The 12,803-nt window shown below is 43.6% G+C and overlaps 1 protein-coding gene across 1 annotated transcript in view; it reads left to right on the forward strand.

Annotated features, from left to right (window-relative positions):
• Positions 1-12,803, forward strand: part of LOC103599446 (alpha-1,6-mannosylglycoprotein 6-beta-N-acetylglucosaminyltransferase A-like) — a 46,007-nt gene that overhangs the window by 21,222 nt on the left and 11,982 nt on the right. The window contains exons 3-4 of the mRNA XM_008583563.1: positions 711-827; positions 7,685-7,759. Of these exons, the coding sequence (XP_008581785.1) occupies positions 711-827; positions 7,685-7,759 (192 nt within the window). The remainder of the gene's footprint in view (positions 1-710; positions 828-7,684; positions 7,760-12,803) is intronic.

The raw sequence follows: 12,803 nt of genomic DNA on the forward strand, positions 1-12,803 counted from the left end.
CTTGGAAATGCAAATAGTACTCTGGCAGCACAGCGCACACTTCACAGGCTCTCTCTGTCCTATGGCACGCTCACTCCAGACCCGTCGCCATCTTGCTCCCTCCCTTGCTTTGTTCTTAACATGAAACTTTCTTTAGGACAAAACTGTAATTTCTTGGTTTTCTGATAGCAAATTGTCTTCGTGAATTTAAGGCTCCAATGTTATGCTAATGATTATTCCTGAAACCATTCCAAAAACTCTCTGTCTTTCTGCTGGTATCATTTTTCTTTCTATCACCTTTTGTATGCACCATTACTCATCTTCCTGTGAATTTATAGCCTTGATTTTTATTGTAATTTTCTTTGCTTACCTGTCTATTCTAGCCAGGATAATAGATACTGGTTTGATGTAGGTGATTTTCAGGGCTGGGTTATGGCTGAGAACAAATGTTTGTTATTTCTTGGTGTGATGTTGAGGTTAAAGCTACCTGTAACAGCCTCCTTGTTACCTGGTTGTGACTTTCTGTCTCTTATTTCCAAGTGGGATTCAGGATGTGGAGCTGTCACTATTTTATAGATTCTCAGGATGTTTTGATCATCAAGGGGAAGGACAAAAATTACCTACAGAAGTGCAACTCAGTACCATAAAAGCCTAACGCTTTATCTAGCACAGAAGGTTTTTAAAACAGTCAGTGTTTGTGAAACTGAGGTGTTCTGCTTTTTCTTTTCCAGCTCACATCCCAGCATCCTTACGCTGAAGTTTTCATTGGTCGGCCCCACGTTTGGACTGTTGACCTCAACAATCAGGAGGAAGTAGAGGATGCAGTGAAAGCAATTTTAAATCAGAAGGTGGTTCTTTTTATTTGATTTCCCCCATTTGTAAAGTGAGCTGGAATGTGTGGAAAGCATCCTAGATCCCTGGTTTTAGTAAGTGGAGCTTTTCCACATCAACTTACCACTGGAGTTAGAACACAGCCAAGCTGTAGGAGTCGGCCTGGGGTGTCTGTGGGTGTTCTGTGAGATGGAAACAGCTGGTGTCCAAATGGGGGCATGGATTCCACAGACTTCTGACATGGCTCCTGGGTCCCAGGCATAGGAGTAGGAGCTTGAATTATACTTGCTTCAGTGATGTGGTTATGTTACTCTCACAGAGATCTGAAAAGATAGGACTGTTCGTCCTACAAAAGTAGAGATAGGGATAAGGAGTAACTAAGGAAACAGTGGGGAATGTTTTCACAGAGTATCTGCTTATTTGGTTTTTCTATCCAAACATTTTGTAGAATTTTGTAGAAGTAACTAACTCAATTCGGCAGACATGTATTAAGTACCTGCTGTATACAGAGCACCCTCTGAGCCACTGTGTGTGTGTGGTGGAGCAGGTTTACTTCCACAAACATAGATGAGGCTGGCTCCTCGCCTGTGGAAGGTTTACCATCCAGTAGGGATGAGTTCAGTTATCCTCTCTCCCAACCCTGAGACTGCCTGGGACTCTCGCAGCTGCACCTGTCCTATACGTCTCCCCTCAGGGCACTATGTACAGCCCATTGTATTGTTTTAGGAAAAGCCATAGAGGTGTGCTGGGAGGGCAGGCTGGACTCAAACAGTCTGGGTTTGGGTTCCAGCTTTACCACCTACTAGCAGCATCCGCTCACCTATAATGCAGGGTGAATATTACCTACCTTACTGGTCACTTGTGAGGACCAGAGAGATCAAATGTATATAAAGTGCTTAAGTACAGTGTCTACCACATAGTAAGTGTTCAGTTATTATTATTTATTCTTTTTTTTCTTATTGATAGTCTGAGTTTCCGCTAGTCTATAAGCAACATGGGGGCAGGAAATATATGTCTTGCTGTTGCAGTGAGTAACTGTGAACTCGCAGGGAGAGGCAGAAAAAACCAAGGATTAAAACAGGAAAACAGAGTTTATTGAAATGCTGGCATTTGGCCCAAAAGGACTCATGTCCAAAGTTTTCAGCACCCCAATGCAGTGGGGCAGTTATTTTTATATCATAGCATTTCCGGGTTTTTGTAACCAAGCAAGAGCAGTGAACTTATGATCTCATGTGGTTATGATTCTGTCTCAGGGTGGAAAAGTATAGCGGGTGGGAAGCAGGCTGAAAAATTCTGTTTTAGCAGTGTGTATAACCACAGGGAGAGAACAAGGGGGCCTGCTGCTGCAGCGGGGTATCATCTAGTCTGTGACAACCACAGGGCGAGAGAAGGCAGGGCTGCATGACATCCGGGCGGGGGTCCTGGTTACAGCATAGTGTGGCACAGCATGGATGCCTAATGGCCACAGCCGGGCTGGACACAGCTGGGTGTCAGTGCCTTATCACTACTGTATTCCCAGTACTCATATAGTGATCTACCTGATGGATGGGAGGGAGGGGGAGAGGCATAGATATTTGGGAATAAGCATAATACAAGTCAGAATACGTTTAGTGCCAAAAGCAATATGTAAAACTAGGAATGGAAGTGGGGAAGGTTTTCTGGAGAATGCAGCATTTGAGTTCAGTCTTATAGGGTGAGTAGGAATTTGTAAAGCAAAGCTAAGTGGGCGCCCAGAAGGGCATGGGTTCAAGTGTGAGTAAAGGGGAAGAGGCTGGAAAGCCACATATCCTGGGAGGAATAGCCAATTTGCCCAAATGAAGGCCATCTTGCCCCTTCGGGAAATGGAATGGCGTTATCAATTTGTGGCCCACTGATTTGCCGATTTCAATTAATTTGGAACATTCTCAGGAGAGCAAGAGCACTCTGTTGTGTTATCCAGGCCCAACCCCCTTAAAAATGGTCTGCTTGTCAGTCTTTGGTGTAGCTGTCAGCTTCCCATTGATGACGTGTACAGTCCCAATCCCCATCTCAACAGCTGAGGGCAGAGTGCCCCAACCGCAGGTGACCGAGCTGAGAGAAGTAGCGAGTGGAGTGTGGTCTCGCTGGGCTGCCTCAGAACACCTGCCTCACATCTGCACTTCACCACCAGAGTCATCCCTGTGCAGATCAAAGGCTCTTCTTTCTCAAGTCTCTGAGACCCTTGGTGTATTAGTGTCCTAGGGTTGCCATAGCAAAGTACCATAAACTAGGTGGCTTAAAACAACAAAAATGCATTCTCTCATGGTTCTCGAGGCTCTAAGTTCAAACTCAAAATGTAAGCAGGGGCATGTTCCTCCTTCCACTGGAAGTCTCCAGTGGATCCTCTCCTTGCCTCTTCCCGCTTCTGGTAGCCCCAGGTGTTCCCTGATTTACACCCTCAGAGCATTATTCTCTGCCTCCTGGTCATGTGGCTTGTCTCTGTCTTCTCTTCCTTTGTTGGATTAGGACCCGCCCTGATTCAGTATGACCTCATCTTAACTTGATTACATCTGCTTATTGCCATATTTCCGAAAAAGTCACATTCACAGGTACTGGGGGTTAGGACTTGAACATATCTTTTGAGTGCACACAATACAACCCATGACACTTAGTGAAGTACACATGTCCTTGAGGAGGAGTGATTTAAAAGCTGAGGTAGAGGCAGAAAACCTTAAATCAGGGAGTCCAGAACTTTTTAGGCAGTAGATCTCTTCTGTGAAACAGAAATCTAACAGGAATGCCTGATACACAAAACATTGAGGGTGGGGCACTGAGTTGTCTGCTCACTCCCACGTGAGGCTTCATTGAACCTTTAATGTTCCACAGTTTAAAACTGTGATCAACCTTATCCCACCTTATTCCCAAAACTACTTAAGGCCACTTAAAAAAAATTTTTTTTATAACCGTAGCTTACGTGTAGAGAGAGACTGTTTACCTCATTTAATCCATCTATAATTTTATGGGGTAGAACTGTTTTTACTGTTTTATAGATAAGAAAATTAAGGCTTAAAGAAGGTAAGTGATTTACCCAAGATCACATAACTACTAACTAGTGTAACCTGGATTCAAATTCAGGTCTCTGATTAATTTTTTAAGGTGAGGTAAAGTTTAAAAAGAAAAGCATGAAAGTAAAATAAAAGAGAAATGGAGTAAGGAATGAGAATACAAAAACTATTGTCTTAAAAATCCTTATACTTCCTAGAAATAGGTTAGAAATTTGGTGCTAAGCTTTCTCATATTTAATTCTAAGATTTTAGATTACATGACAAAAAAAATCCATTATTAAGAAAGGAAACCATCAATAAAACCAGATCTAAAGATGGCTCAGGTGTTGAGATTATCAGGCAACAACTTTAAAATGCTATGATAAATGTATTAAAAGGTTTGGCAAAAAGGTAGACAACATTTGTGAACAGATGGGAAATTTCAGCAGAGAGAGGAAAACTATTTTTTAAGCGGAATGAAAAAATACTAGAAATGAAAAATATAAGAAATGAAGAATTCTTCCAGTGGGCTTATTAGTAGACTTTAAACACTAGAGAGAAAAAAATCAGTGAACTTGAATACTTGTCAAATTGAACCACAAAGAGAATAGAGAATGAAATAATAAAGAGCCTATGAGATTTCTGGGACAATATCAAGCAACCTAACTTATGTGTAATTGGAAAGATAAAGGCTAAGAATTTTCAAATTAATAAATAACACCACTCTACAGATCTTAAGAGTTTGGTGACCCCAGGAAGGATAAATACAAGGAAAAAAACACCCAGATACATTGTAACCAAACTGCTGAAAAGCAAAGGTAATGAAAAAAATCTTGAAAGCAGCAGAGAAATTTATTACATTTAGGGAAATAATGACATTAAAGACAGCCAACTTCTCATCAGAGATAATGAAGACCTTAATAGGGTCCCCCAGAGCCAGAACATGTAAGGCCTTTAAATAGGGCATGATACTGGATTTTGTAAGTATGATGGGAAGTTTTGAACAGGGGAATGACATGACCTAGTTTACATTTGGAATCATCCATAAAAATTACAGGACCAGCCTAACTCAAAATCCTATGGTTAGTAAGTAGAGGAGCCAGGACTCCAACCCTGGTCTTCTGGTACCTTCCAAGACCATCTGTCATTGAATGGTGCCAAGCCACCTCTGTCAGGTCAGACCATGGAGGCTTTCTCATGGAAGTTGATCTCCGAGAGCAGTTGCCTGTAGGATTTGTACTCTGATGTGGAAAGGTGAGTATTAGTGGAGACAGGAAATATCATAAGAAGGGAGGTCAAGAAGAGAAAATGGAGGGGAAGACGGGAAGATAATGCAGTGTCCAAGACCAGCAGGAACTCCACAGTGCAGCCTGCAGGCATCCTTCCTGTGGCCCTGGCCAAATGAGTAACAGTTCTTTTCCCACAAAGCAGGCTGACCAAGAATACTCCCTTGCTTCTCCACAGCTGCCCTGCTTGGGTTTCTCAGTGAGTGGATGTGGTTTCAGCATTCTTTTTCATTCTCCAACCCCCAAAGGTCTTGACTTGTTCCTGAAGGATTGTTACATGCCCCAGTGTTCCTTATCCACAAAGCCAGGGGTCTGAAGAGCTTTTCCCTGTGGAGGACCCTGCTCCCATCCACAGCAGGATAGTTCGAGACCTCACTGGCAGAGGTGGCCTAAGAATACAATTTCCTTTTAAAACCTTTTTTTTTTTTTTCTTTCCTTTATAGGAAAATTGTTCTGTTTCATATCCTTTAAAATAGTGGACTGGCCCCAAAACAATGAATGAGTCTACATCCTTTTGGTTAAACAGCTTGTTTGGTAGAACAGAGGAAGAGCCATCTTTTTGTATTTACTGTGTGGAGCCCTTTGAATTAATTCACTTCGCTTCCTAATGGATGTTCTTTGGAGTGTGACGTAGGAATGGCCCCTGGGCATTGAGCCTGCTTCCCGCTACATAACTGGATCTGTCAGTCTCATGTCAGATGGCCACTGACGTTCGTTTATTTCTCTCTAGAAATTCTACCCATCCACTTATAAATGAATGCAGACGTGTCATGTAGTCTATCTTAGGTTTGGGGTTTTTTTCCCCTTCTATGAACCTTTGAGAGGAGACTTATCTCTAGGCCAGTTATAGAAAGCTTCTGAAATCAGTCATAGGGTGAATAAATAAATATCCTTAAAAAAATTTTTTTTTTTTTTTTTGTGCATTTTCAAGTTGACATACAAGTCAACCTGGTCTGTTGACTTCCAAGTCCATAGTGTAAAGGGCTAAGTCTGGGTCAGAGAGGATGCAGCAAGTTCAAAAGCTTGAGATGAGAAGGAACAAGCTGAGAACAGGACAGTCAGTTCTTCAGAGTACTCTGAGTTCTTTGAATATAAGCTATCTAGGAATAGAGTGTCCTCTTTTCTTGCAGAATAGTCTGCCGTAATATTACAGTATTTATGGCTCAGCCCCTTTTTGGCTGTGTCCAGATGGATGTGGGCAGGTATGGCCAAGATCCAGCCTGTGTGATGAACCATCTAGTTGTACGTTTGAAGATATATTAGAAAATTTTTTAAAATTATGGTTAAAGAAGATTTCAAATGTAATGTGTGATGCAACACACAAGAAAAGTGGGGAGGATGCTCTGAGACCAACTGCTTGGCTGTGCACTGAGGAGTGTTCTGTCAGTTGTCCCATTTTCAGGGAGCCTCAGCTTGTAGATGGTTTGTCCAGTTCTCCACCCTATAGATTCCACATAGGCAAGTGTGGACCTAAGAGGCAGCTGGTGAGGGTGTTTCTCTACCCTTTTGCTGAGAGGTGCCATTTGGCTCTGTGAAGCTGTAACATACTGGATCACAAGTGATTTTCTCTCAAATAAAATTTCCATTATGAATTGGTATGCCCCTGAAAACACAGGCCGCGTATTGTTGGCAAACACTGTGCAGCAGAGATCAAATCCCTCATTTCTTCCCTTTCCCTCTGGTGTCATAATATTGATCAGGTTGCCTCCCCTACCCCAATGAAACACCTTCTAGGGATTCCTCCTCCCCTCAAATAAAGTCTAGGCTCCTTAGTATAGAAATCTCAGGGATTTTGAGGAATCCAGTGAACTTTCTCCCAATTGTGTCTCCCCAGCCTCTGTGATCCTTGAGCTCCAGCCTCCTGCTGTCCTTTAATGTCAGATGTCACACTGCTTCCTTCTCCTGGAATGTCTTCCAAATCTTGCCCCTCTCTAGTCTTGGCTTGCTAGAACCATAGCTGGCCTTAAAAGCCCAGTATGATCATAAGTCTCCTTTGACCTCTGGCCTCCCAGGACCTTGTAGCTAAACTCTTTGTGGCACTTTATCCCTCTGTTTTAGTACCATGAATTCTTGGGTACACATTAACCTCACCTACTAATGCAGACTGATGCTTTTGTCACCCCGTCAGAGCGGGGACCATGCATTCATTTAACAGATGTTTGCTAAGTCCATACATGTGCCTTACTGCTCAACACTAGGATATAAAGATGAGCCAACAGCCATGAACCCTGCCCCATGGAGCTTACCTTCTTAGCAGGTGATAATCGCCACCTTTTGTTTTACTTTTTTTTTTTACCCATATAGTCTTTATCACAGCTAAAGAGGTGGGATTTTCTTATCACCCTTTCACACATGAGGTACCTAAGATTTAGACACGGTAGGTGTTTTGCTGAGGGTCCCCTACCTAGGAAGGAACAGAGTGAGGTTGTGAACCCTGTCTGTTGACTTCTAAGTCCATAGTCTTAATCATTCATTAGGCTGCCTCGAGGTGTTGACACCTGTGTGTTGAGTGAATCAGTGGAGGACTGGTAAGTATCATATGTCCTGTGTCCTCCTTTTTCATGGTACAACGTTGTGTTTCTGCAGATTGAGCCGTACATGCCATATGAATTCACATGTGAAGGGATGCTGCAGAGAATCAACGCTTTCATTGAAAAACAGGTAAGGCTCATCAGAAGTCCATCTTTCTTTGTTATGTCTTACTTCCTGTTACCCCAGAGGACTCAGGAAAAATTAAGAGCTGACCATTTTTCTGCGGTTATTTCCCTGCTTTGGAAGACTCCAGAAGCTGGGAATAGTGGCTTGCTGGAATTCTAAAGGCAGCTCTGTCATGATCACCCAAGGGGCAGTCTTTCCTTGGGATAAGTATGTCCTTTATGAGAGTGGGAGGTCACATGGAAACTTACAACAGGAGAGACCGAAGGTCAAGATGGAGACCTCATTGCCTCTCAGGGCCTGTGCCCTGAGTGGGTTCTGAAGGGCATCACAAAGACTTGTGAGGGAAGAGGGACAGACAGACAGCCCTCTGGTCCTGCCTTATCTTCATTTCTCACCCTGAGAAAGGCAAGAACTGAAACCAGTGGTTTCTAAGAATTCCTTTAATAATATACTCATATGCTCAGTAGTTTTAAACATGTCAGGACCTTTTAGTGGTTTTCAAACAGCTTTTAAAACAGGACCCCTTTTCAAATGAAACCTTACCTGAAACCCAGGTATATAAAACAGATAAAAGCAGGACTTCAGTTCCAGAGCAGGGAGGAAGCCAAGAGTCCCACCACTCCCAGCAGGATTTGGAAACTTCTGCTTGTGCTCCTAGAAGTAAAGGCTAAGAGTGTCAGTGCTATCGTTTTATAACATTTTGATTCCTTGGATTTCAAAAGCAACTCAGAGCTAGAAATAGACAGACTGAGAACCCCCAGGGGTAAGAGAATATGAACTCCTTGACCAGATTCCAGAAATAAGGGGCACCTCTTAAAGGGCAAAGCAGAGTGTTTTAGAGTGATGAAGGGATCTTTATACAATAGGAATGAGGCTGTGCAAGCTGAAAATAGAAATGGTGTGTTGAAAATTTAAGTAGCCACAGACCATAGGCCCAAAGTGGATTTCAAAGGAGGAGTTGGTGGTTGGACTTCTCCTGTGGTGAGCAGCCGACAGCCCCAGGTGCTGCTGCTGGGGGCAGGGGAAGGGAGGGGTGTGCTTCAGATTGGCCTGCCAGACAGTCTGCAGCCCAGCCACTGCTGCGCTCCACTCCTAGCACCCTGAGTTTGTGGGTATATGACTTGGGCATGTTGCTCAGCCTGGTCTGCAGCCCAGCCACTGCGCTCCACTCCTAGCACCCTGAGTTTGTGGGTATATGACTTGGGCATGTTGCTCAGCCTCTCTGTGCCTTAGTTTCCTCCTCTGTAAAATAAGGACAATAATAGGACCTACTCTCTGTGCCTTAGTTTCCTCCTCTGTAAAATAAGGACAATAATAGGACCTACTTCATAGGGCTGATAAGGTGCTTAGAACAAGGCTTGGCACAGAGTGCTCAATAAGTGCAGACTAGTACTGTTGATTAATACATTATGCTATATTATATTGGGATATATTACATTGTAATATATTAAATAGTATCATAATTATGTGTATTATAATACTCATCAGACTTTACCGTGAAAGCTAAGCATTTGGATCATGATCTCATTCAGTCTGTATGTGACACTAGAATGACAGTATCATTGTAACTCTAGCAACCATATACACACAGATTCTGCGCCAGTGTGTACAAATGCATCACAGTCTATCATCTCATTTAGTCCTTAGAGTAATCCTAGGAAGTGGCAGTAATAATCGCTCTCTGTGGATAGAGGAAACCAAGACTCACAGTCATGGGGCTCGGAAATCGTAGAGTCAAGATTTGATTCAGGTTTGGCTTGAGGCCTCATCTGCACCAGCAGCAATTGCCGGGGCCTTAGGAGATGGCAGGGGGCCCAGAGCTGTGCTTCCCGCCTTCTTTTACCGCAGAGAACTGCTCACTTACCCTGGAGGTCTAGAGAGGCGCTGCTAAGCTCCTTTGGCAGTGGGTTTTAAGACATCACAGCATTTGCTACCATCTCTGAGGCTCTTGAGGTCTTATCTGGATCTCTGCAGCTTCTTGTGAAACTCTCTTCCTTCTTTCCTATTTCCACTTCCTCTCAGGGAATGCAGTTACTCACTAGCAGGCTTAAATGACTCTTGATCAGGTTTATTTTGAAGGCTTTTATTTCTTTCTTTCCTGAGGCTCATGAATCCCAACCAGTCCTTAAAAGTTCTCAAGTCCTCTGTAAGTCTATTGCTAGGTTTCCTTTCAAACAGGAAGGTCCTTTCCTCCAAATAGACCTTGTTAAATGCTCCATAATGCAGGAGCCACACCTAGCTCTGTATCCCAGGTGCCTAGCATCCTGCCTGACACACAGCGAGTACTCAATAACTTCCAGTTGAAAGAATGAATAAATGAAAGACTGAATGAATGAGTATGCTTTTTATTCATATGTGCCATGAACCAGGAAGCTCATCTTGGACTTGGTGATTTGGAAAACATGCTACTAAAATTGTCTTCCGTTAAACATGCTAATAAAACTATGCCTTCTCCTCACCACCTACGTACAGACTTTTTTGCAAAGATCAGCAGTTCACAGAAATCCAGAGATTTCTTTCTTGCCTGCTGTTATTGATTCATTGGAATATGAGGATACTTCAGAAAGTTCATGGAAAGATCCCCATTATCTTTCAATTCTCTTTTTCCACAAACTTTTTGAAGTACCCTAGTATTTGTCAGCTGGAGTGTGTTGTGGACTGTGCTGGCAGTTAGGGAAGAAAAGAGGTCAAAGGTCCAGTCCTTGCCCTCAGGTAGCTTCAAGTTTCATGCAGAAGGCAGCCACATCAACAGGCACTGGCTCTGCAGGAGGTGAAGCCCTGTAATAGCAACGTAACCAGGATGCTTTAGGGTCACACAGCCCAGCCTGTGTGGGTTCGGGAAGGGGGAGAGATGAGCAGAATCTTGGAAGGCATCTTGCAGGAGGTGAATCCTGAAGGCAAACTGGGAGTAAAGGGAGGGCTGGACAGGTCGAGATGCAAAGGCCTGAAGAGAAAGAGAAATCATGGTGAATTACAGAAATTGTCACTTTGACTAAAGAGTGTGAGGTGAGAGACAGGACTGAAGGAGAAGTCAGGGCATAGACAGATGCTGAGTCTTGGCAAAAGAATGGATTTGATTCTGGGACAACAGGAAGGTGGAGAAAAGTTTTATCACAGAATGAGGGGCAATGGTGCTATGAGATTGGTGTTTTAGAAAAGTCATCCTAGGAATCTTGTGTGTGGGCCATTTCTTATTAAACATTCTCCCTAGTGCTCCTAAACAAGCAATAAAGGGGCCTATTTTAAGTTTATCTCAGGGATTCTATTGAATCCAGAATGTTCCCCTGATGCCAGAGGGAAGATGGAAAGCCAAGACCCCATTGGTTCAAAGATTAGGTCTTCTACCTCTAACTATTAGCTCCAGGCCCAATATTTTAGAGCTTGGGGTATTTGTTATTTTTGCACCTTGAGGAATATCTTCAAAGACCAAGGAGGATGGAGAGAAGGGTGTTTCTGGTATGAGCAGGGAAGCCTGCAGCTCTAATTAGGCTGATCTCAACCTTCAGAGTCTTCTGTGTGATCTGCAAGGGGAACATGGATGCTTTTATCCCAGAAACCTTCCTTGAGGAATATCTTCAAAGACCAAGGAGGATGGAGAGAAGGGTGTTTCTGGTATGAGCAGGGAAGCCTGCAGCTCTAATTAGGCTGATCTCCACCTTCAGAGTCTTCTGTGTGATCTGCAAGGGGAACATGGATGCTTTTATCCCAGAAACCTTTCAAGGTTGTGCATGGCGCTCCCCCAAGGCAGTGGGAGCCAGAAGAAGGCAGTTGAGAGCACCCCAGGCTTCCTTGTACAGTCGAGCAGGCAAAGCAGGAAACCTACCTCCTGCCCAGCCAGCCCAGGGCATGGGCCCCCACTGGGAAAGAATCCTGGCTCTAGGAAAAGCCCTTGCTCTTTTCCCTTAATTCTCGCCCCCCTTTTTAAAACTGTACTAAAAACGTTGATTTGGATTGCCTGCTCTCTTAAATCAGCTGTCTAAGAGAGGCACTGTCTCCAAGAAGGGGGAGTTAGTGCCAAGGCAAAAATCCCTCCTAATCTAAGATCAGGCACTATTGTTCCCTAACTTGAGTGTGTCTGGGCCCGTTAAGGTTTTCATTATGGGTTTCTCGGGAAAGTCTTATGTATCAGCCTCAGGCCACAGAGTAGAGCAGGTTCTTTGGAAGGAATGGCAACGTTCAGACTAATTTCTGAAAACCACACATATGCTTGCCAACCCTGTGTTCTATTTCCTATAAAAACCATATAAATGTAGAGGATGGTTGCAGTCATTAGTTTGTAAAGAGCTGTGTCATTCATGTGAAAAGCATTCTGGAGATATAGAGGGTGAGAAAAAGAGTTAACTCCTGCTGGCTGTGGGATCAGCTAAGCTCCTAGGTTGTCTGCTCATCAGAGCCCATGTTGAACTCACTGGGGAGTGCTCTAGATGCAAGGACCAGCCTGTTAGCAGATCTGGACTGTCCAGGGGTGGGGGAGGTGATGAAGTTGCAGGAAAAGAGGAGAAGGAATCAGAAAGGGAAGAAGGTTGTCATATCTTGGAGGGAATGTTCACTCTTGAAAAGTCACCAGCTGGTGTTAACCTAGCTGTTCCTGCTCCCAGCGAGAACTAAGCATTTAGTGATTAAGCACTGTAACCTGGAGCCTGACTGCCTGGGTTCCCATCCGAGCTCGGCTACCACTGTTCTGACCTTGGCCAAGTTACCTAACCTCTCTGTGCTCTTTGCTCTTCTGTGAAAAGGGGATAATACTACCTACCCCATAGGGTTGGTAGAGGAATCTGTACATTAATTCCGGTTTAGGTCCCTGTAGGCACTCTGAAAGCGAGTGTGTTTTTCAGACAGCTTCATTGAGGTGTAATTTACAGACCATAAAGTTCATTTTATGTAAGGATACAATTCAATGATTTTTTTTTTTAGCAGTTTAGTAGAGTTATGTACCTACCACCACAATCTAGTTTTGCAACATTTCATCACCCCAAAGCTTCGTCGTGCCTGTTTGTAGTTAGTCCTTGCTCTCCTACACTAGCCCCAGCAAAACACGGATCTATTT

The sequence above is a fragment of the Galeopterus variegatus genome, unplaced genomic scaffold (assembly GCF_000696425.1).
Source record: "Galeopterus variegatus unplaced genomic scaffold, G_variegatus-3.0.2 Scaffold2966, whole genome shotgun sequence".
Lineage (NCBI taxonomy): Eukaryota > Metazoa > Chordata > Mammalia > Dermoptera > Cynocephalidae > Galeopterus > Galeopterus variegatus.